General features: G+C 35.5%; 1 protein-coding gene across 1 annotated transcript in view; it reads right to left on the reverse strand.

The window, feature by feature from the left end:
* LOC139982928 (uncharacterized) overlaps positions 1-20,268 on the reverse strand; it is a 44,606-nt gene extending 24,338 nt beyond the window's left edge. Inside the window, exons 1-9 of the mRNA XM_071996133.1 lie at positions 19,615-20,268; positions 15,662-15,783; positions 12,620-12,940; positions 7,538-8,191; positions 6,451-6,789; positions 6,069-6,179; positions 5,412-5,461; positions 4,811-4,838; positions 2,866-4,373 (exon numbers count right to left, since the gene is read on the reverse strand). Of these exons, the coding sequence (XP_071852234.1) occupies positions 2,866-4,373; positions 4,811-4,838; positions 5,412-5,461; positions 6,069-6,179; positions 6,451-6,789; positions 7,538-8,191; positions 12,620-12,940; positions 15,662-15,722 (3,072 nt within the window). The 5' untranslated portion in view covers positions 15,723-15,783; positions 19,615-20,268. The remainder of the gene's footprint in view (positions 1-2,865; positions 4,374-4,810; positions 4,839-5,411; positions 5,462-6,068; positions 6,180-6,450; positions 6,790-7,537; positions 8,192-12,619; positions 12,941-15,661; positions 15,784-19,614) is intronic.
* Between the last annotated feature and the right edge of the window lie 5,316 nt (positions 20,269-25,584).

Genomic DNA, 25,584 nt, shown 5'->3' on the forward strand with positions numbered 1-25,584 from the left:
TACATATATATATATATATATATATATATATAACCCGGGGGTGTAGGCTCAACGAAAATGATAGTCAATGTTATAATATCTCAGATGATTCGCTCTTGATGTTTCGAGCGAGGAATATATGCGATATCTCGCAATCTTGAGAAAGTAAAGGTCACTTAAGATGACAAGAGATGGCTAAATGAAAGATGAAGATGGATAGAATGAAGTAGCGATTTTGGTGAATAGAGATGGAGTGTCGCGTTAGCTATAAAAGTCGCTACAAGATGATCGAGCTAGTCGATATAAAGGTGGCGCTATTAACTTTAACAAAAATAAAGGTTCTCCACAGCAGTTCCATACATATCATAATGTATATTCCACATTAAACACTAGCTAGAGAGATGTGGGTAATAGCCTAATTATTTGTAATTAAAAATATACTATTCAAAACATTATTAGCTTAATCTAGTACTTAGAAAAAAAAATAGTTAGTCAGAGCGACACTGTTTAGAATTCCCCTCCCATCAGATTGGCTTATTGATAGACTCTAAGCGACCAGTTTAGAAAGTTTAATTAGAAACAAATAGCCAACTATGGATAACTAAAGGACTGTTTGACCAAAGAGTAACGATTTCAGCAAATTGTAAAACCACTTTGAAATCATTTTGAACAACGCCTAGAATGAGTTTAAGTTTGCCTATTTAAATTATTTTATCAGTTTTCCCTATCTTGGTACTTGTTCGGTGTTATCTGTTATCAATCAGCAATCACTCGTTCACGCTTTCCAGCCTTACAGTGATCTAATATACATCACCGTCACATTACTGTGATATGTCACAGTATTTAGTAGAGCAAGTAACATCAATAATGGCGAAGTCATAAAGTAGTAAGAATAAATGCTTCTCGGATTAAATCAAAATCTAAACGACATTTTAAATTCAGTTAGGCATTTGTATTGTATCATTCTGACACAAGTATTCTACTCATTTAACCATGTTTGTATATGAAGGCAGTTGGCCTAGCTTAAATGTCTGATTGACGTCCATTAGTTAGAGGCAGTTATCGAAGCTATATTGCAACCCCTAGTGATAAAACAGAAACAATGTTACCGTTGCTGATCATCTCCTTTCCAAGTGATTTATAATAGACTCGTATGCGTAAGTCACCATGTCTATATTGTTCACCTTAATTACACCTACTTTCAGCTAATTTAATAACAGCAGAAAACCATAAACGATAGTTTCGCTAAAAAGACGTAAATCCAGTTGTATATGTCGCAGGGAACGAATGACACACTAAACGTACACACTAAATGTTACAATGGTAACACAATGTGTACGTACGTAGATCACTCTATACGGCAGGATTGCGTGTGCTTTGAAAACAGGTGTATATGATTGAAATGTAAACATGAAAAGAAGCGTCCTGGAATGTTTTTTTTTAATTGCTTATTTAGTTTATGATAGCGAAGAATAGATGGCGCACTTCCGACACTTCCTCAGAAAAACGTATTGACAACACTACGATTCTAAATGAACTCGTTCAATGAATATAGTTAAAAAAATGTAATGAATCCACATGGTAGAGAAATACAATCTCTGAAGTCACGTTTTTTTTTCTCTCGTCGTATAGAAGGACATTGCAAACTGTCGTGCTTGAACTTCACACAAGTAACAAGTCAACAACTAGTTATTCAAACTGTTTTTTAACATACTGAAAGCTTTATAGATGAACAATCAAAATTATTAAGAAGTAAATTTCCGTAAACACATCACATACTAACAACTCATAGGCAGGGGTACCACACATATCATATAGATACTTGGATATGCAGAACTGACACTTCTTCCGATAAAAAGCTTTGGACATGCCGACAGAGAGTTTACAATTTCCCGGCGTCTAAATAACGTCCGAACACGGGCACCAAGTGTACTTGTGCTAAACCTCCAGAATAAAATCAAGAGGGGCTTACCTTTACCTCCTCCTCGGTACGTCTGATTACTGAGAAACAAATACTTATTAGATATTTCTACTGTACAGTAGATAACATATATACCATTTAATTTTCATATATCAAATTTCGAGATGTAACATCGGTAATTTCAGGCAAAACGTCGAAATTTCTAAGATATTTTCGAAATCAGTCGAAAGGTAAAGAATGTTATATTTTGTGTTAACAATGTTTGATAAAAACTTAGATAAATACCACGAATACAAAAAATACCTATTTTGTTTCGTTAGAGGTGAGCTGCGATTTTAGGTCAACAAATGTGACTTGATACTTCATGAACCCTCCCCCCTCCCTTGAGAGGGAAAGGGGGAGGGTTGTTAATGTTGACGGTCTAGCGAGTATCATTTATTACGTTAAAGGTTGTTCTTCGTGGTAATTTCTTTGGAGTTAAATAGTTATTTTATGACACGTACGATAACATTTGGACACCGTTGCAGTTTAGTACATAAAATAGTCACCTAGTTATACTAGTTTCACTTTTGACACGTAAAGTCAAAACTATATGCAAATTGATCGGAATGTGAACATGGTGATCTTAAGAAGTGACAATTTCAATGAATCATATGTCGAAGTTGATTTGTCGGTGGAAGTGAATATTAATTTTGTCAAAGTAAGAAATGTAAACATTGTAAGAGTTATATCTCAAGATGGTGTATATATAATCTCACATTATATGTTGAGAACAAGAATTGCAAATGTACTGATGTTCAGCAAGTGCAGACGGCCTTGGCTTACATCTGTCTTTGTGAGAAACACTTCCTGTTATGGTTGAAAACATGGTATGACGTAATGTCTGTTTTTTATACCTGTATTTCTATGTTTGTGATTGTATTCTGTATAGCTTTTAAACACGTTATTGAGTAAACGTTACTCACCTGATTCTTCGATGCAACATCTAGTATTTGTATCGTAGATCTCTGTAGTAGCTTACTATCGTTCTTCCGAATGGATGTTTTATCAGACGAAACTAAATCAAAAACTGTGTTTAGAAATCTGTCATCTTTGTCTTTCTGTTCTAGCATGCACAAAATTGCGAACTTTTTACTTTCTTTTTTCTGCAGCAGGTATCGGATAACTTTCTCCTCGGCAATTTTGTTAAGTCCACACGCAAATCTGTACAAATACTGCAGGTCAAAAGGATCTAAATTCTGCAGAAACTCGTCGATACAATCAGATTTTTCACCAGATAATTGTTCTGCAACGTAATGTGCAGCATACCACTCACAAACGGTTTTGTGATAAAAATGGACCTCTTTATTGTACTGAATATGGTCTTGTGCGTTTGATGTATCCGCGATAGTTAGTACTTCTTCTTCCAAGAATATACCAATACGAAGATACTGGTCATAAAACTCATGTCCTAGCTGATTGCGAAGCTGCTTACGGTTCAAAGCAAGTTTTCCACTCAAAGCTTCAAAGGCGATTTTGTCTAGTACTTTGTGTTCATGTTCCAATAAATCAAAGTTTATGACATTTTTGTCTTTCATTTTATTCTTCATGTGACTGTGAAAGCAAGATATCATGTACCGGAAAAAATTAGTTACAGATTTGAATGTTAAAAAATGTTCCTTTTCGTACGTCATGTGTGCAAACATAACAAAGAATAGAGGAACCTGACAAAGGTCATCTAGAATGGGATTTTCCTCCAATTTCCTCAATAGCTCGTTCACTGCTTCTCCATATGTTCCAACAACAGCCTTTTCAACATACTTTCTACGCGCCTCTTCACCGAATCCTGTAAGCCGAACACGGTCGGAGTGAGGTGCAAAATCTTTTGGTACACAAAATGGTCTTGTCGTTAGAATGACGTTAAATCCCTGAAACATATTTTTCATCATGATGTGATAAATGTCTGTTTCTGTACTTTCTTGATCGGGATACTCATCGAAGCCATCAAGTAAAACCAGCACTGCTTTCATTTGCTTCAATATTACTTGTATATCTTCCTCACTTATATCTGAATCTCTCGGTAAAATGAATTGTCTAATCGCACTAAAAATCGAGTCAACTCCTCCAAGTTGCCGTAGACGTAAATATATAATAACGTCTACTTCCTTTAACGGTGATGTAGGGATGGATTTGCACCAGTCATAAAGTAACTGTAAAATCAACGTTGACTTGCCGTAGCCAGGTTCACCTTCAATAATCTGTCTTTTTGTTTTTACGTAGTTTTCTTTGACTAATTCTTGATATGATAACAATTTATCCCATTGTGCCTTTCCTCCAGAAATACCTGTCTTGTATTCAATACCGCCCTTAACAAATACCTTGTCCACGCAATACATCATATCTTTAATGTAGGGGATTGGTTGAACAGAATCGTAAAATATTTCATACTTTGCTTTTAAGTGTTCGATGAATCGCTCAGCTTTCTCCGAGTATTCTGTGATAAGAAGAATCATGGTTAGCAATGTTTATGATGAGTTTCAAATATATTGACTTGATATAACTTGAAATAAAAGGTATTATAGTTTACTCTTTTTAACGAACAGTGTCACTCTGAGTTAACCAGACTCTTCACAATAAAGTTAAGATAAATAAAAAAAATATTTAAATATCCATCAATAACGTTGGTTAGATATCCTTTGGTAGAACAACATGACAAGTATAATTGAAATATCATCTACCAGAATGGAGTGTGTGAATGTGTGTACCAACAGTTTAGCTAATATGTGCAGAATCTTTGTAAACACAGTGTATACGATGTAATGTGCTTACAAAATGTTCATCTGTCACAATTTGCAAGTTCTTTGTTTTGTTAGTTTAATAATAATGTAATAATGTATATTAACGTAAAGTATTATTTTCTGTAATACATACCATTTGTATTTTCCATCATTGGGATACCCTGTGAAACAATAAACATACCACTGGTTGTAATATATTTTTAAACGATAACATAACGTCTTATATTTTCATTAGTAATAATTCCCATTGCAATCTTTCTTTATTAAGTGTGATCCTTATTTAGAGCTAAGCGTCAAAAACTTTTTCAATTTAATCGAATCTGTTTAGCACACATTGTACATTTGCCGGCATAATGTATCGTTGTGTCGTTTTGCGAAGTATAGGCCAACATATTCTACACCATGACTTTTGGTTGCAAAAGGGACAACAGCAATATTTCCGACGACGTCTAAGATGCATTTATCGCATATATTAATCGTAATTGGTGAGAACAAAGATTTTGTTATGATATCGTATCATATCGTTGGGAATCATACATAGTGTAAACAGCGCTTTTGTGTATAATGAATCGTAACTTACACATTTAAGTGATGAAAGCGATCAGGCACTTGTGTAAAAAAATACACACGAATCAACACCAATTCAATCTGTAAAAAAAGTAACCTCGCGTTCTCCTTTAGAATAAAATGACTGCCTAATTTAGTTATAAAAAGAAGTCAATTGTGAACAATACCTCAGTTTCTGTATCACCACGCTTAATTTGTTTCATACTCTTTTTCCTTGCTGAAGAGAATATGAAGATTTATTTAAAAAATACCGATATAGAATATAGTGGGTAGCTTCAAATTTTGTAATGGAAAGAAAATACCTACTTGACTTGCAAGGTTTTTGTGATTATTTACAAGTTCAGTTCTCGTACAGAAAAAAAATGCAATTATGGTGGCCCAATTTGACACTAAAGTAATTGTGCAATAAACCTTGCATCCTCCGTTCTATTTATATATATAAAAAAAAACACTCAGGAATTAGTATAGTTTATTAGCAAAGAACTCTCGTTATCCTTAATGTTTCTTTTCAATGAATCATAATCCTGATATAAAGGAGAGGAGTGTTCAATCTACCAGAAAGCAACTTTAAGACGACTGTTTGTGCAAACGTCATGTGTACTTTACACGATGGACACGTACATTAATTCACTAATAAAGGAATTTACTTTCACAAAGTTTTCTGTACGTATTATTATCCTTATTAGCATGCTTCCTATGTTAACATATTGCAGCTACGTCTAGTATTCTATGTTGGTATGCAATTATGTTGTAGTTGGAAAATGCTCATATACACATATAACCAAACTATGTATAAATCGTGTTACATTAATAGTATTATGTACCTCTTATTCTGCAAAAAATCACCAGAGCGAGTGTGATGATGATAATCATCGTGACCAATACGGCGATTATGGTTATTGCCCAAGTGTATGATCTCTGTTTTGGTTGAAGCACTATAAATAAAACACAAATGCGGATTAGTCATAAACAACAAGTAATCATAGAAACACTTCACAAGGCTGCGCATGTACATACAATCACCACAGCGACTATGATGATGATCATCGTGACCAATAAGGCGATTATGGTTATTGTGAAGGTGTTTGATCTCTGTTCTGTGGTAAGCACTATAAATAAACAAATATGCAGAATGGTTATAAACAACAAGTAATCACGGACACACTTCATAAAGCTGCGCATTTAATGCGACGTGTATTAACTTACCATTTGGAAAGAGAAGATCAATCTTCGTAGAAAGGCTAAATAGTTCAGCATTATCTCCTACAGCGCGACACTCTACGGTAACTTTATTTTGAGTTCTTAGAGAAAAGTCAAAATTAACTGTCAGAGATATATCATACAAGTCACCCATCTGTGTCACCGTAAATTGGTGTTGTGTAAAGTCAATGGGTGTTTCCTCTCGAAAGGTTCTCCATTCAAGAGCCACTTTAGGTCTTATTCCCAGCACCGAGCAAGTCAAAACATCCTGAGGTTGTTTCTCCAGGGCGCAATATTGTTGGTGATTACATCCATCTATGACGGGAAAAACTGGAGTTGGATCAACTGAAAGGAAATAATACATCAAATAGATTATATTTTTGTTTAGCCTATTTGGTGTTAGATTTCGAGTATTTTCATCCCATAACTATTACGAGGTCGAATGATATATAGCAAGAAGGGCTCAAACCATCTGCCCAAACGTACAGATATCTTGTGATACTGCATTCCATGATACCGACTTTCTGTAGATTTAAGAATATGTCTAATAGTTTAACATTACATTACAGTACAAGCTGTTTATTGCCACATACTTTAAGAAGGCATGACACATGTCCAGCTATCTTGATGTATACGTAAGTTCGTTTTGCCTATGAAAGTTTACTTGCGACTGTAGTTTAAAGTATTATAGTGCATCGTTCACGAGGAATAACGGATTCGGCACACTTTTTCCAAGTTATCGATACACAAACATAAGTTATCAATATACATGGAACATTCTGTAGTGTCCACGGAAGATTTCAATAACCTTCATTTCGTGTAGATTTGACAAATACTGACATGGATAGTGTTATTGGCTTAATATTTGCCGGATAGCAATCGAATTACCGGGAGCTATCAAAATCATAACAAACAAGGGTATTTGGGCAAGATTAATATTTATAAAGCCCATAACAAGGCCGTCATTCTGAACTTATGATTACAAGTTTGATAATTTGATTAAATGTATGCAAAGACCCATGTACTTATGATATTTTGGTGATACAGTAGAGACTAAAAAGCATAACAGATAACCTGATATAAACAATCATACCCATCACAAGCACATCGTACAGCACAATGCCGCCACTGACACCGTTATCGTAAACACACGCGTATAGTCCTTCGTGTTCTACCAACGTGTTTGGTAAAAAAAGACTGCCCTCATCTTCTAGTTTGTATTCCTTGTTGCTGATTATTGTGTGATTACTTTTCTGAAAGATGCTAACATACAGCGTTTCAAACAAATATTGTTGAGGTGACCACTTCCAAACGACTAAATTTAATCCAAGGTCTGTACAGGATAAATTCATCGGTGTATGGATATTCAAATATCTTCTGATGGGAGTTGCCAAGGAAGTGTAATCCATCTCTTTTTCAATCAAAAGAACGTTTTCGTCTTCCACCAGATCCAGTAGTACACTATTTGCTCGACAGACCAGAAGACTTAAAACAGATGACTCCCCGAATGAGAACGTTCCTGTGACATGTGATGTATATGTTACATTATCAGTTGTGAAATTCTTGTAGTTTGATGGTAGGATGTGATCGCCACCATGAGTTCTTATCGTCCAACTCAATTTGACTGCGGGACGGCTATCTCTGACAAAGCAGTTAACCTCAACGGAATCGGCTGTCGACTTAACACAGGTAGAACCGTATGTATTTGAACACTCCTCGATGACGGGAATGGTTATAGCTGGTTTCACTATAAAAAAGAACATTGAAGAATACACTCTCTTGTAATGATCACAATGATTATTTGTAGAAAAGTGACTGTATCTGAAAGATATTGAACACAGAAACTGTTGAATCGCGTTTCCATGTGAATAACCGTAGAAGATCAGTTTGATATAATTTCAGTTATTGTGATACAAAATGCCTGCATAATTTTCTGCATCTTTGGGTGAAAATTTTATCCTACAGCAGCTCTGAAAATGTCATATTTGGGGACATTTTTATGAATGCAACAGCTCAGTAAAGAATCTCATATTAACACAAACAAATGAATAATTTACGAAATTGTTAACAATGTATAAATCATTTATCCAATGGGTAAAACAATATTATGATACAGCAATGTGACACGCGCGTACTAATTTAGAACAGTGTACAGCTATTTGCTATACAGTAGACAAGTAGGCAGTAGTATCCCGCTTGTAGTAAGACCTCTGATTGCAATGCACCTAATGAACTTACAACAGGAATTTGGGAGAGACACAACATACATAGACTAATACAGGAACTGAGTTTTACCGGTATATCAAAATGGGTAACACATTACAGTTCTTTTTTGGCAAAAACTGTCAATAGGAAAATTACGCATTACGCGATATCATAACGGTATCAACTGTAAGAATTCGTAAACTAACAATATGTGAAGCATATCATGAGATGTAATCAGTATATTTAGAAATCTACTTAGAATATCGTTTTTCGTTTTATTCTTTTTTACAATACGTCCAAAAATCTGGTTTTCAATTTGATGTTTTGCTGGACTATGTAAAACAGAAGAATCTGTTAAACTACTATTCCTTCTTTTATTTTTCTGGTTTTGCATTTAAACCATATTAAATAAGGTAATGTAATATTATATAATGTTACTCGTTATAGGGCTAGCCTGGTGAAACAATTTGAGACAAATAATAGTTAAACTTCACAACTAAGAGCCTTTGCATTAATGAGGTGGGGGGGGGGGGCTCACTTGCGTACAGACAATTGAGAGCAGAAGATAACCATACATAATAATTCAGTATACCTTGAATGCATGTGTTTGTAGTCACTTTGCAGTAAAAGTCAGTCACATACTGTACGTATTGTGTATACAAATCTGCATTCTTCAAATATCAAATAGATTCTGCTCGAGATGTCAGGTTACATCTTTTTTTTTTAATTGCTCTTATCTGGACAGTTACTGATTTTTGTGCAATACCCCTTTATAAAACTTATATATGAGATCCAGTTGGAAAATGGAGTTTTTGGTAAAGGCCTATATACATATTTCAGATGTACTGAGTAATAATTGTTTAAAATGTTACTGATGTTGTAACAGTTGAAGGATAGGCGCTCTGTCTATTCTGAGAGTACTTGTTTAAGTCTTGTCCGAAATGTTTCACTAGACCAGTAAAGCTTGTTCTGCTATCTTTTCAGTATCATTTCTAAGTTTAGATTATCCGATAATGCAACATTTACAACTAACCTGGAATTATCTTTTAGAACACTTAAAAAGCCTCAGAAATGGCACCAAAATATGAAGTCATCATTTCCTTGTTTATAGAAAAAGTAACTCCTCCCCAACTGCCAATAGTTAAACGAATATTTCAAAAGAACCAATCAATCATATCCATTGATCCAACCTTGCCGATAAATGAGTGCAACGAACGGTTAACTGTGAAGCCCCTTGTTGGCACATGTCGGAAATACTACCTTACTTGTTTCCAACTCAAAACTGAAATTAAAGCTACACCAAAACACGAGCCCAAGGACAACATGGTTCCTTGCTTGTAAGGAATATTTACAAGGTAGCAGCACTGTCCTAAAATTGTTATGTGGTCCGATATACACAAACAATATTATTGCCAAAAATATCACAATTCCACCGTTGGTCCTTTTGTGAACCTGTTGAGGACCAGGTGTCTGACATGAGCAAGAGTTGGCTCTTTTTTACAGAACTCACAAAATCATCCTAACAATACTTATTCAGAATTTTAACAAAACCAAAGGAAGCTTCATCTCTAATAACTTAGCACACAGGTTGCAGAGGAGTAAACTTATGGACAATTTAGATCGGAATATGGCCACGAAAACTTCAATAATCAACTTGAAAGAAATTAAAACAGGTCACTGGAGTTCAACGTCGGGTCAAAGGTAATCCAAATGCAGGCCGACTATTGAGTTACAATAGCGTAACTGCCAACCTTGATGGACATGTGGTTCTCAAGTTATTGCAAAAATACTAGTGTTTGACCCCTAGTAGACCTTTGTCGACCTTGGATCACATAACTGTTATGTTTAGAATCGATCCCTTGTCGCATTTACAACTACTCCCAAAATATCAACCATGTCGGAAACTGTCAATGGAAGTTATTATTATTTTAAAATTTTGGTTTTTGGACTTTAACTGACCTTTGGTGACCTTCACAGGCACCAAAACCAATAGGACACACTTTCTCACTATGGCGGATCTATAAACCAAGTTTGAATTTAGTCCCTTGTTGGGTTACAGTGTACCCAAGCAAGTGTCACAGACACACACACACATACACACAGACACACATAGATACACGCCAACCCGACTACATACTGTAGGTTCCTTTGCTATAGCAAGGAAGCAAGAAAATGAGATCGAAAACAAGAATGCAGTTCAGCGTTTCGTCAGTTTTTAGGGATAATTCTAGTAACCATTAGAGAGCATGCAGATAAATTAAAGAAATGTTAAAATAAGTCTTACAAATGGCATGTCGCTGATACAGATGGCAAGCGCACGATAAATCAAGGCCAGTTGGTTTTGTGACTCTTTGTCAACCAATTTGCTCCAAATTCCACATATAACTATTTGACTAATGTAGAGCAAGGGAGTTACATATTTCCCAGAATAAAGTAATAGCCAGAAAGGATCAGAAAATGCCAGTTCTTATTAGTAACACTTCCTTGTGGGCGTCAACCAATTAATGCATGTGAACGGATTTTTCTGTATAGAATTTTTATACCTAAATGTTTTAAGTTCCAGAAGAATAGTCTCCATATGTGAAATATAGAGACAAAGATGTATGAGCAAATGGACATTTTCTTTTACCAATTTTGAGCTAGCAAATCAGCTCTGTTACCATTTATCGCTTTCATATTTGTTGTTAGTAAATAAGATTTTCATGACATTGTTTATGCACTTTGGAATACTGTTACATCCTACTGCTGAAGTTAAAATCATTAAGTATAAATAATAGAGAATGTGAGCAGTTTTTAGACCATTTGTCATATTCGACCTATTGAACCCTTGATGCTCAGACGGTAAAGCTTGCAAGTTCCACTGTGAGTTTGTTTGAAGCAGATAACAGCAAGAATATCAACTCTCTTAAAGCAGCATTTTGCGTCCTCGACTATGATATTTCTCAACCTCACTGACTCCACTATGCCATAACGACAAACATAACTAGCTTATCTATTAATATTTTACTTCATAAAAGTCGAAAAAATTGCAACTTTCAACTTTGTTGTTCTCCAAGATAATTGCCGTTGGGAACCCAATAAACCTCGCCCATCATATGAATATTTAAACACTACGAACGTCATTGGCAGATACGTAATATAACACCACGCTTGATTTGTGTACAGTCTATATAGCAGTTGTACCAGGGAGTTGCATAACAACTCCCAACGCAAAGTCTTGAATCTATTTTTAGCAACGGCTCATAACTAAACCTGCACCTCTGATTGGTTGAATTCAAACTAGTGGGTTTGGGAACTGAATGCGATTTAATTTTGTATGTGGAATACTCGCCAATTAACGTTTTTGGCAGGGAAAAACTTGGCTAATATCTTAATTTGCTGTTTTGTGACTTGATGTATGTAAAAAACTCGATGGACATGTCAAGAAGGTAGAAAACGGCGACCAAACGCAAAATGCTCATGAATGTACATACTATTCACTGATTGGTGGTATTCAAACTAGTGGATTTGGAGACATGAAAACTTTGTCGAGGACACTTTTACTCGTTATCGATATAAATCGTTAATTACTCGCTAATTAACGCTCTTGGCAGAGTGAAACTTGCATGGTATCTTAGTTTGCTGTTTTACGATTGATACATGTAAAAAAATCGATGCACATGTTAAAAAGATGGAGAAAAGCGACCCAACGCAAAATGCTGCTTTAACATATTCAAATCCTTGAATGACTATGTTTTGTTAAAAACCTGTAGATCCCATTAAAAAAAACTTAACTGAACTTATATTGACCACACTGTGTTCACAAAAGAGAAATTATCGCACGACATAGTTAGTTATAATAATATATAGTCAACTATGTTTATCTACTATATTTAATTGATAATGATTGATGATGTCAGTTTTTATCACATATTTCATTTCTTTTTTGACACTTTAGGTTTACAATGATTAAAACATCAAAGCTACATACCGGTTGTATGCACACATATAAGCTTTAAACTGGGTGAACTCGAAGGGGAGTCTAATGTTGCTACTCGAAATACAGATTCATGGCTCGCAGTCACGTTAGTTATAAGTAACGATCCGTTAGGATAAATATCATATTCTCCAGATTCGTAGCCGTTTCCACTTTTCTCGCCCTTATTGAGTAACAAAAGGGTCTTTCCTTCGTTAACATTGACCCACGCTATAGATGAGAAAGAGCTTCCATTACAGGAAAACGGAATGAGTCCTCTCGTACCAATTTCAACATACTCTGTCTGTGCGCATTCTGTATCTTCTACCGAAGTTGCTGTACAAGGGGGAAATGGAATGTGTTATGTCATAGTTATCAAACTCAGCCATGTGTTTATTTACTTAAATCGTGCAAATATGCAATTAAGACAGAATAAAATCCATAGTATAAAGAACAAAGAAAGACAGAGGGGAACCCTCCCAGAGATTACTTACTACTAAATACACTATGTATGCAACATAATAGCTGGGGAACCCCCCCCCCCCAGCGATTACTTACTACTAAATACACTAAGTATGCAACATAATAGGAGTTTGGAAGCTAATAATAATTGAATTGCATAATGCAGATCGAGAGCAGTATAAATCTAAACAGAGTCAGTGTTTTACATGGTTTGTGATATAATACTACAATCATGAAAGAAACAGTAAAGGGCTAAATTTGCATTTTAATACTTACCCTGTAGTATCTATTTTATATTTTGACTTCTGCTAACCAAAAATTACCTTTGACCTCCACCCAAAATAATAGGGTTCTTGTACTCATTAACCTATCTTGGGATATCGGGAATACAAGGTTTGTATTTGTAAGGATATATAGACTGTCAGCTCTGATAACCCTAATTGAACTTTGATCTCTACAAAAACAACAATGTTTTTATGTTATTAGGAAAGCCATATGCAAAATATGAGAGCCAATCAAGTTTCATATTTGGAGATATCGTGTTTACTAGTATTTCACGTTTTGATCAATGGTGACCTTCAATGAAATCTTACTTACAACAAATTGTGTAAAAAGCTTAACACTTCATAAAGCTATACTACCATGCAAATATGAGCCTATCATTTTATGTTTAGGTTCTGGAGAAACAACGCTTTTGAAATGTTCATAGTTTGTCCTGTACTAACCCCAAATGACATTTGACCGCACCTAAACAAAAGGTTCTGTACTTATTATAGGGAAGTCACATACAAACAATGAGAACTGAAGAGGATACCAATCTTGAAATATCTACACATACACACGCACACCCTCACACAAACGCGAACACACCCCGACTTAACTGCATAGGTTACTTGCTTGCCTTTGACAATAACTAACCAGAATGCAAAATGCACTTGTATTCCGACGACTTCTGCTTGTTCACCAGTAAGTTCTTATAACATTTGTACTGAATCACTAATTTGATGTACCAAGAACTCTATGGCATGATACACATAGGTCAGTCTACTATACGTGGCAATACACACCTCCACCAAAATAATTGGGGTCTTGTTCTCAATGTGATGCATCCACACACCAAGTATCAATGACTCCTACCTTGAGATATGATGTTTCAAGTTTGATCTCTGCTGACCTAAAATTAACACAAACAACAGGAATCTTGTACTCAAAATGGCAAATCCATATACCATGTATTAAAAGTATCAATGGTTTCTACCATGAGCTATTGTGTTAAAAAAGGTTACAGAGTTCCAACACTGTGTTGACCCATATTACCTTGACCTCCGCCAAAACCAAAAAAGAATGTAACGCATCTATAATTCCACATGAATAGTAATGAAAGTATCCATGCCTCTTGTCTTGAGGTATCCTGTTTACAAGAATTAATGTTTGACATCTGGTGTCTTCAGATGAGCTTTGACCTTCATGAAAAATGATAGTCTTTGTTTTGTTAATATGGCGCATCCACATGCTAAGTATGATAAGTATCCATTATTCCTATCTTGAGATATAGTCTTTATAAGATTGTAAGTGTTTGATGTCTGATAATTGCCGATAATATTTGACATCCACCAAAAACAATTAGGTTAATCTACTCAATATGACGCATACACATGCCAAGTATAAAAATGATCCATACTTTCCATCACGAGATATCATGATCACAACATTTACAGCGATTGACATGTGGTGACCACAGATATCCTTTGACCTTCACCAAAAACGACAGGATTATGTACTCATTAATGATAAATGAATGATATCTAAAATGAAATATGCTTAAAAGGTTTTCAGAGTTTGATAACTGGTGACCCAGGTGAGCTTTGACCTCTCAAAAACGACAAGAAAATCAATAAAACGCATTTACAAGATAGGTTTGAGCATTATCCATGCCTCGAGATGTCCTCTTTACAAGGTTTTCAGTGTTTGACATCTAGTGACCTCATGTGATGTTGTAATCTCCACCAAAACATTAGTTTATTAGACTTATGATATTTATGCATGCTAAGAATAACGAGCATTCATATTTTCTATCACGAGATATAATGTGTACTTTTTCAGTGTTTGACCTTCGTTGACCTCAGATAATCTTTGACCTCGACCAGAATATAGTTTTCTTCTACTTACTATAATGCATCCGTATGCAAGTGTGAAAAGTATCTACGTTCCCAACTTGAGATATCGTGTTTACAGGGTATTCAGTGCTTAACCTCTGGTGACCTCAGATAATAGTTTGACCTCCACCGCAAGCAATAGGGATCTGCTACTTGATAAGGGGCATCTATCTCCCACGCATGAAAACTACCCATGATTCATATCTTGTGATATCGTATTTACAATCTGGGCGTCACTCACCCATATACACGCGCCGTCATGACTGCATAGGTTTCTCTTGTCATCGATACCAAAAAAGGGAAACCGAAAGCCGTGCATGTTTGCATAATGCTGTGTGGTACTTTACATAGAAGATCTTACAATATACAGTCACGATAGTGCAGCTACTAGTACGTACGCAATGAATGCTTCTTCACTTTTCACTGGATTACTACTCACCTGACGATAATGCAAGTATTGTCGTGAACGCTAAAATGAGTCTTGTGCCGAGAATCGCCATGTCTTCTCATAGGTCCAAGAAAACCTTAGAGAGATGACATAGGTGGTTGTATTTGTTTATTCTGAAAGCGTAGAAGGAAAAGCCAAAAAAAAAGGTCAAACGCGTACTGTAAAGCTGTTAAACACTGCCTAGAAATAACTGTAACATTTTAAAACCATAACCAATTTCTGCTGATAAGAAACTGATGAGAATCGGTTTATCTCGCGGTAAGATTAAAGCCAAGGAGGCAGTTTAAAACTTCCCGTAGTCAAATTAGGTTGTTAAGGTACACAGATGAACAAGTATTCCTAACGGTGGGGTATAGAAATTGTAGAATGACGTTATTTCACTCATTTAACAGTTTTTTGGGTTATTTTTGGAATATATTTTCCAGACACCATAACGTTGTGGTACCATGTGTGTTTTATGTGGAGAACGTGGGGATAGCACGGGTGTAAGCCAACCTTGGAATACCTATTTGGGGCCCCTGTGGTGTTAGATTTATATGTTGACAGTGGTACGTGGTCTACTTTTGACAATCCCGTACTTGACAAGTGTGGGTTGAATGTGGACTACAAGTAAGTTCATTGTTTTGGTATGACGTATTAGGGTTCAATGCGTTTGAAATGGAAAAAATCAGTGTCGGTAAACCAAGGGGTAATCACACGGCCAACTAATGTGAGTTTATACACCTTGGCCCGTGTTGATCTTATAGTTCTCCGAGTTGGAGGGGCACCGACAATTTAAGGAGGGGCACAATAATACTTATGTGCTATTACATGGTGGTAGGACAAACTAAGGGGGATTAATGGTGGGTGGGAGAACACTAGTCTGTAAGGGAAAAGGCATGACCAGCTAACAGATTGCTAGAAAGGAGTTCATACTTAAATGGAGTCATATAGACACCGTAGACAAATGCTCAATGGATGGTAAAGACTGATATACACTGTAAGTTCAATTGATCATGTTGAGTTAAAACATTTTCTTTAATATTTCTTTTGGGAATTACAAGTCTAGAGATCTTTGCATCATTTAAGTGAAAGGTACTTTGTAGTACGGAAGCAACCAAAGATTCCATTATTGCTGTGTATAAGTTGTTGATGCAGATGCTTAGAAAATATATAAACAAGAAAAAAAATTTTGGTTAGACTTCCCAAATGTGTTTTTCTCTACATATTGTGACTATTTTTGAGCTGTATATTATCCAGTTAAAAGCCGCATTACATTCATCGGGACCTTGAAAAATGAATCCTAGAAGGAAATTACATATCTGCGGTGAGCAATACAATGGATGATAAAAATACAAAGAACATTCAAACAATGAATGATACAAAATACCAAGCAACATTGATAATATACAGTAATATGCAGTCTAAACAATATATACACGCCCCCTCCCCACCTCGTGAAGTTCTTGTTGTGAGTACTAATGGCAGTGCCTATTTATTTTCGTGTGACGTCAGTGACCTCAATCTACCGCTACTAGCTGGATAGATGATTGTGCAATAAGTGACTGTGATCTTTCCACACGGACATCAGTGTACACAATTCCCGTAGACCGACGCCACTGACGGCAGAGTACATCCCTGAGATTGGCACAGTTCGTCCCAGCAGTAGAGATTGAGCAGTAAGAAACTGTTGTGTTGAACCAAGTTTTTGTTCATAGAAACATGGTCAAGATACAAGTCAGGAGTGGCTTTTATGTGTACATGTGTGTGGTTGCCTGTTTCCAGGTATAAGTATGCAGCAATATGTGATGAACTGAGTTACCTCGGAGCTCCAACTGCTGTAATAGCTATATTAAAGGTGATTAATTACATTAGCATATATATAACTGTTGTCTGTATACATTAGCTGTGATTGTATCATGGTCTTATCATGTTGTGTTTTACATGGCAGTTCACATGCTTAACGACATTAGACATGTGTGCTAGTGTGTAGTGCAAGTGTTAAGGATTGGATCAATATAGGCAGCGACATTAGATTACAAAGTGCGGGCAGCAGCACTAAGAATGCTAATGGTGAATATCGAGAGCAACGCTAGCTCTATAAGGCTGAAAGAGCAGTTGGCCAGTTCTTGTTGAGACTGTTAGGGACCTCACCATAATCCATTCCGTTAGCCTTCTGTTAATGTATTGTACACGAACCCACTGTAACACTTCAGAACACATTACATGTATATGCAGTATCATTGAAGACTAGTCAAATTAAGGAATACAGAATACAGATCATGTATTGAAGCATGTACTGTCCTGAAGGGTTTGGGAAAAATGAGATAAAATTTCAAGACACTAAGTTAAGAATATCATCATTTTTTTCTTGGGGGGGGGGGGCTGGTGTTTTAGAGCTGAAAGCCTCCCCGTCCCCTCACTCCACATATCTATACCACATAATTCAATATTACTATCCGTTGTAGGCTTACAGCTGCAGTGTATCAATTATTATAGGAAGACAAGTAAGACAAGGAAGACAAGGAAGACAAGAAAAAGTATTCTAAGAGGCTGGGCAAATTATTAATCTATTATAAGTGTCAAACTGCACTTGGAAGGCAAAGGGAATAATTGCACGATTTCAATCTAGTTGCTAGTCATTTGTCCTATTTGATTTAAAAATTGGGGCACCCTATGGCCCAGAAAAACGTCCCGACACCCCCCCCCCCTAAACGTGATACCTTACACACGATATAATATACATGATCTACTATACATAATCCGCTATGCACGAAACTATAAGATCCACTATACACGATCAACTCTGTAGGATCGACATGTACACGTTCTTGATGTTTGCAATGGGAATTAAAATTGTAATTTGGTTCAAATAATAACTATTCGGTTATCTGGTAATATCGTTATGACCCTTATCTCCTACTTAAATATACTGAATTGGTTTGGTGGAATATGAATTCATAAACATATTTCAATCCGTGACTATGTAACCGAAATATGTTATAGATACATTGGCACAACATCATCGATAGTGGCATTATCTATGTTAGTATTCGATTTTATCAATGAAACAGTAAATGGCATGATTTTAAAACTTAAGGAACATACTTTGAACGATCACAAACGATTACTTCATGGGAAAATGAATGATTAATCTGTCAACAATAATTGATTTTCAACTAGCGCAATGTATTGAGGTGTAACTTAACCATGTAAAAGGTTCATCTGTAAGTCTTTATGTGTACCATCGTCTGCAAAGAGATTCGTTATTTTGATGAAAATAATTAAAAAGACATAGCGTGACATTGAATAAATTTAAATTATCATTTTGTGATTTCTAATTATCATGAATTGTGAGTTCACGGACATTTCCGATATCTTTGCGATACACAAATGGTTCAACGTCAAACAATATGGATTCGATTTCAAATCGACAATTCTAAAAACCATGTTTATAGCTACAAAAATCTGTTTACTCTGAAATGAATCAACAGGGACGTTTGCATTGGTCATGTCCTAACTTCAACAACTCAAGAAGACTAAAGTTAGCGAAAAAAGAACCTAAAGCCCTGATGGATGTTTACACTTTGAGTGATTTTTTTTACTAAACCCAACTATCCCAGTATCAACACTTAATTTACTAAGTTCGTATACGGCGTCTCATCACCAATTACAGTCTGTATTTCATGTTGTGCAAATATATGTTTTTAACCTGAATGTTAATGTTCATAATATATCCATTGGTATTAAATGGAACTTCTCTTTGATTTCAGAGTGCAATGATTCGAGGGAGCTTTATGATGAATTGATATCAATCTTGCCGTAGTTGACAATTTGTTCTTTCTTTGAACAATTTCAATGGTTTGTTTATCTCATTGTGTCTTACGTTGGAAATTTTATAATTATCTTGATATGCCCAGCCCTGGCCTAGAACAATTGAGAATAATGAAAATACAGAGATTTACCTGCACTGAAGTAACTTGTCCAAATATACGTTGATAAAAGTTATTTGACATTGAGCAAATGTGATTTTGAGTTTCAATGTCGTTGATCCACGGACGAGAGAAGGTCCAGGTATTGTAGGATATACCGAGAAAAGTGAATGTGAAATACCGAGGTTTGTAACAATCCAAGTGACGTTGGTGAATTTCAATCGCAACATAACATCAGTACTATCCGTTCTCAAATAATTCTTTAATATTGACTATTTACTAACACAATATCTAAATAACTCGCATCCTCTCTAAAAGACACTTTGCTGAATTTACGTCGTAAGTTTTGGTTTTAATTACATTTAACAGGGTCTCAAATACCGTTATAATTACATATTCCGAAAAAGAAAACCGTTTGTCAACTTGTACACAATTATATACTTAGGCAAGCAAGGCGAAAGCATCCACAAATTATTGTTTAGAGTAGGCTCACGGAGCGTCCAATTTTCTTTTGAGGTATAAATATCTTGAGAAAGATAAATTTGAACGACCGAGGTAACTAGACAGCTCCAAACAAGTTGTAACTTGCCTCAATCTTACTGCTTTCCCTATCATAAGTGTCCTTCTATTCCTACGAAGCTAAAATTCTTAGCACTACGAACGAAAATGTGGCCATGTACGGTTATGATTCGCTACAGATAATATGCAAATTATTATTGCTATGCAGTGGTGTGTGACAATATATATCGAAAAAGGTGACGGCTTGTATGCTCAGTTTGATGACGCATATGGAATGTACTATTGTTTTTTGGGGGTGCATGTTAAAATTATTGTCAAATACTCCAAAGAATTACAATAACGGAACCATTTCCTGTGATGAGATATAAATATCATGATATGCAGCATGTACAACCGCCAACAGTGATGCAGTAACTCTGACAACAAACACGCAGTTTAAGACTTAAATTGTTAATCCACCTTTACTCGATCATTTGCTAATTGTGAGAACTGATTGAAACTATACAAGAACTAGTCAATCGTGACGTTTGACTTTTGTTAAGCCTCGCAAGCCTTAGTAAAAAAAAAAATACAAAAGACAGTAGTATGTTGACCAGTGATTACGAACTTTTAATACGTATTCCATTTGCTTCTGTGTATCAGGTATTACAAAAACTAAGGTATATGAACTTCACAGCTAGAATTATATACAAACGAATCAGTTTCTATATTTTGCTGTGGTGAGGCCTATAAGTATCGCAGCACAATCAATTGCTCCCAGTTACTTTCACACTAAACTCGTCACTTCCAAGACCGATAGAACATATACACATTTTTTTAACTCACAAGTCCTACCCACCATGTGATAGCTAATAGCTTAAACTATCATCAAACATTCAACTTTTGTCACAGTAACCGTTTAGATTTGAGCTAGAAGAGCTTAAAGTTTACTATAGTGCTCCCCTTCATATCTACCACCTGTCTTGTTTTACCATATATTTTCAAAAATACCTTCAATCTTCCAGCTTTTTAGACCGTCAGTAGTTTATTTCATCTTATTTAACATCCAATTAAAAAAATAGTGATGACTTAGAAAATGCCAATATATGAATACATTAGGGCAACGTAGAGGTATTTCCCGTTCATATTTACGGGGGTTTTCGTTGATATCCAACGTGATCGATGACTAGAACCTTCCAACAAGGAGGAAGTAAAACCAGCAAACCGAAGCAACAACTAAAATGATGTTTTGAGACATCCATTAAACGCCCATTGTGACTTATTTTCACGAGGTGTTCAATTCAATGTATCTCATGCAATATATCCCAGTTTTTTTACCAATACATACAGATAATAAGTTCTAGTTCGACAATGGTGCAACACGTTGTCTATCAGATATGTTGCACATACCGCACACAATGAACCTTGCAAGAATCACAGACTTCGCTACCACCCCTGCCTACCCCCACACCAGTTAGTTAGTTATAAACCAGAAAGTTGATGTCGATTTAAGTTGCAATGTTACCCAATCGTTTATGTTTATTCTGAAAAGAGGGCTAAAGTGAAAGAGAAAACAAAGTTTAAAAGTTTAAATACATATTAAACTTGTCATTGCAATCTCGGAATTTCGATGCTGTATATCTTGTAAACAAATTTCACGTGAGTAAATTTAATTGTTTTATATACAATGTACATTTACGACGCACACATAGATGTTCATTGTTCTCGCTATTTGCAAGATCCGATAAAGTTGTACCATATCGGAGAGGGTACTGAATTTAAAACATTTAAGAATACACTTTGGTCTGAAGTAGAAAACAGATTAAGAAAATCAAGACAACAGATACAAAAAAAAATGTATTCCAATAAGTAAACATGTATAAATAAGAGTTTCAAATTTAAGCAGGGTTAAAATGTTCTTTTTGTTTGAATGATTCATAAGTTCTAATAACTGCCGGGCAATGACTGACATCGCCCAAATCTTTAGTCAAACGTTATTTATTCAACAGGGGTACTAAGACTGGTAGAATGTAGGAAAGTTGCAACCAAACACAAAATATAGCATCGAATGACTGTTGTGTGTAGCTTAATGGGTACGTGCGTTGGTTGCTTTGTTCAGCAAAGGCAACATCAAAGTATCATGGCAGTATAACGTCACCATAGTTGATGTTTAAACAGCTTCTTACACAGCACGTATATCTTCTACCATTTTGAATTCCTTTTAATTGGTAGGTCGATGATCACAGTAAATTCATGGAAAATCAAATATACGTTTATAGAACCACGAATAACGGCGTAAGTGCTCTACAGGGCTCCTGGAGTAAGCAGAATTCTAAAATATACATTCAAATGCTCATCTCACGATTAAGCAGTAATGATTTACAGTAAAGTATAGGAAAATGTTAGGATGATATGTAATACTTGAAGAACGCTACAACACAGGTTTTCATAAATTTGAAAATGAAAGTTATCCTTAAAGACTTAGATGATTAAATCCAACCGTCACCTCTACTCGTCATAGTCGTTTGAACTTCCTCTTTTAGTCCATATGGTTTGTTTGTACTTTTGAGAACCGCAAAAGTTAATACAATTCTGCTAACCTCGAGTGATTCTTCCATAGTATGTGAAGTCTGTCTTATGCAATGGTGTGTGACGGTAGCGTGCAACAATTCTATTTAGGTGTCATTTCTAAGGCGGTTACACGCAGTGGTATTCATCACCCTGAGTAACTGACACAATAGCATAGAAGTTCTGTTATAATTATTCATTCACTCGTGGCGTTTGGTAGATTGTACATTAACTGAACTGGTTCCAAACTTGTGTGTTATAAGCAGCAAACTAGTACACGTGTATATTGCAAATCGAAAGTAAACATATAGTACACACATCACACGTTATGTGCTTCCATTACATATGTAAAGAGAAGCGATTACATCAAAGAAAACGATATTCACTATTACGGGTAATGATATATCACATACTAATCTAGGGAACTTATCAAAGTTCCAAAGTAAGTTCTTTATATCGTCTTCAATAGAGATGCACTTTGACGTTTTATGATATATCGTTTTAGGAAAAACAAAACAACTTTACTTTTCATGGTAATTGATTATGTCCAACATTTAGAAATCGACCGTAGATATTTGAATGTAGCATGAAGTTATGTGACAATTGCATAACTCTCTGTCTAAAGATTAAATACTTAATTCCTGTTCCCGAGTTTATTCCCTCTTCACCCATATAATAGTCGTGCAAGCCCCCATTGTCTTAATTTCATTAAATCCTCATGCTTAACAACCTGTTGCATATCATGTGTATTGACATTGTGGTTAGTCATAGCCCCCTTAATTAAAAATTACTAGCATATATTCCAGAAAAGGAGTCTTTGTCACAGAGAGTTTATCGCCCCTTCTCAGGAAGTCTCAATGACTTAAATAATGTAGTTTTGTTGAACGGGAAAAAAAAAACATTCCATACTTAAGAGCGCTGTTCAGATACACTTTCCTGGATCTACACTCCAGCAACAATAGTATCTCAGAATAAAACAAGTTTTTATTCTACAATTATGTCTGGAAGTTCTGTTCATCTGCTGTTCTATTTATTTAATAAATTGAGCCGTGAACGAATTCAGTGGGGGCACATCAACGTAACAATATCATTTATTTTGTATTAAATGACGACTGAAATCACAACATCCCACCCCTTCCCGAATTACACAATGAAGCCCTAGTCCTAGCTGGAACCTCATATAATTTAGTGACGCGGTAAACTTTACGATATTATTAAATTTGGCATGTATTTGAATTATGCAGGAAGTGTGAAATGGCTTCTTATACATGGTAACATGTATAGGCGTCACGTGAACTACGAAGACAGTTGTGGAGAGAGCGAGACTGGTATTGAAAGTATACAGTCTCGACAGAACCAGAGAAATTCTCTATGCAAAAAGGTTGACGATTCAAGGACAAATAAGGATTCATTTTCAGTCAAATATGAATAATAAATATATGTATCGCTCAGAGAAACGTGGAAGACCGAAACAAGAACGTCTACAACGTCTTGAACATATTTCTAGATAAGTTATAGTTTCTTCCTGGTCAGTTCAATGACAAACGGGTAATTTACAATAAACTATACTAGAGATAGTCTTCACCGTGCATTATATAATCATGTATTCTTTAAGGAGGCTAATTTGTGTTTTTGAAAGTAGCGTTGTGTCACATTTTATACAGACTTATTGTGGTATTAGTATGTACTAATTGCGTGTGGTATATGTATATATACTTCCAGTTCTATAGTAATTGTGACATCTATTTTTAAATAAGATTCCGAGGGGTTGTGTCCCCATGTGATGCCCCTAATTTCGTTATGACTGTACAAAGTAATTCAAAAGTTGTTAAGTAGTCGGCTACTCGATAATACCACTTTGTTCGTTGCAAATTTATGAAATGTGTTTGATAAGTAATATTTCCTCTGATGTTATATCGGTCATTTCCACATAGGTATCAGAACTGTGAACATAGTATTTGGTACATTATTCAATACATTGGTGATGTAATATTTTTACATAATACTGTAAATGAGCGGTTGGCACTTAGAGACTAGTAATTGTGTGTAGATATGTGGTAAATATATTTTTTTTTGACTGAATACGATGATTAATCAGTTCCATTTGATGAGTATTCTGTATTAACGATTGCTTCGTCGTCTGACCTGAAATGTTATTGTAGGTATCTACAGGTTAGTATAGCTGTGGAGAGTGATTATTCATTTAGTCCATCAATACATATGTTATCCATATGTTTATTCTCAAGCCTGTTGCGTCTTCTTTGATAATACAAGAGTTGTAGGCGGGGTTAGAGTAGAGGGGCGAGGGGGTTAGGGGTTAGTCATTAAGAAAATATGAAGGTACAATATTTTGAGTCAAAGTATGAAACAATTAGAAGTTCACACATGGTGTTGTAATACATCTGAAATGTTCATTTAGGGGATTAGTCAGGAGAAGAAATTGTTGGACACAGAAAAAAAGTTAATATATGGTTCACAACATGCAGTGTTGGCAACATGAATGTTTGTTTGTCGTTTCCATAACTGTATACTATTCTAGAATCCCAAACAATCTTTACAATATCTGTATACTAGAGCGTGTAGCGACAGTTCAGTGTAAACAGACACGATCTAAATACACTTCCTTTAGCAAAGCGATTTCAAGCGAATCCTTCTCAAATCTCTTGGTTTCTTTCATTAGCTCAGTACTACGTTTGTCTATGAATTCCGATAATTGTTCGAGCATGATATGGTTCACTAGCCAATCATAGTAAAATATTAACGGTTTTGACTACGGCTTTCTTGTTACTGATAACACATATGCACAGTCTGCTGTTTTCAAACGTTCAACGGATAGCGTTTTACCTTACCGTTGTCACACGTATTCTGCTTGCTATCATTCTTTTGAAGCTCAAAAACATTTAAATACCAAATCAAACACACACAAACAAAATCATA

Source organism: Apostichopus japonicus, chromosome 16 (assembly GCF_037975245.1).
Source record: "Apostichopus japonicus isolate 1M-3 chromosome 16, ASM3797524v1, whole genome shotgun sequence".
In the NCBI taxonomy this organism is placed as follows: domain Eukaryota; kingdom Metazoa; phylum Echinodermata; class Holothuroidea; order Aspidochirotida; family Stichopodidae; genus Apostichopus; species Apostichopus japonicus.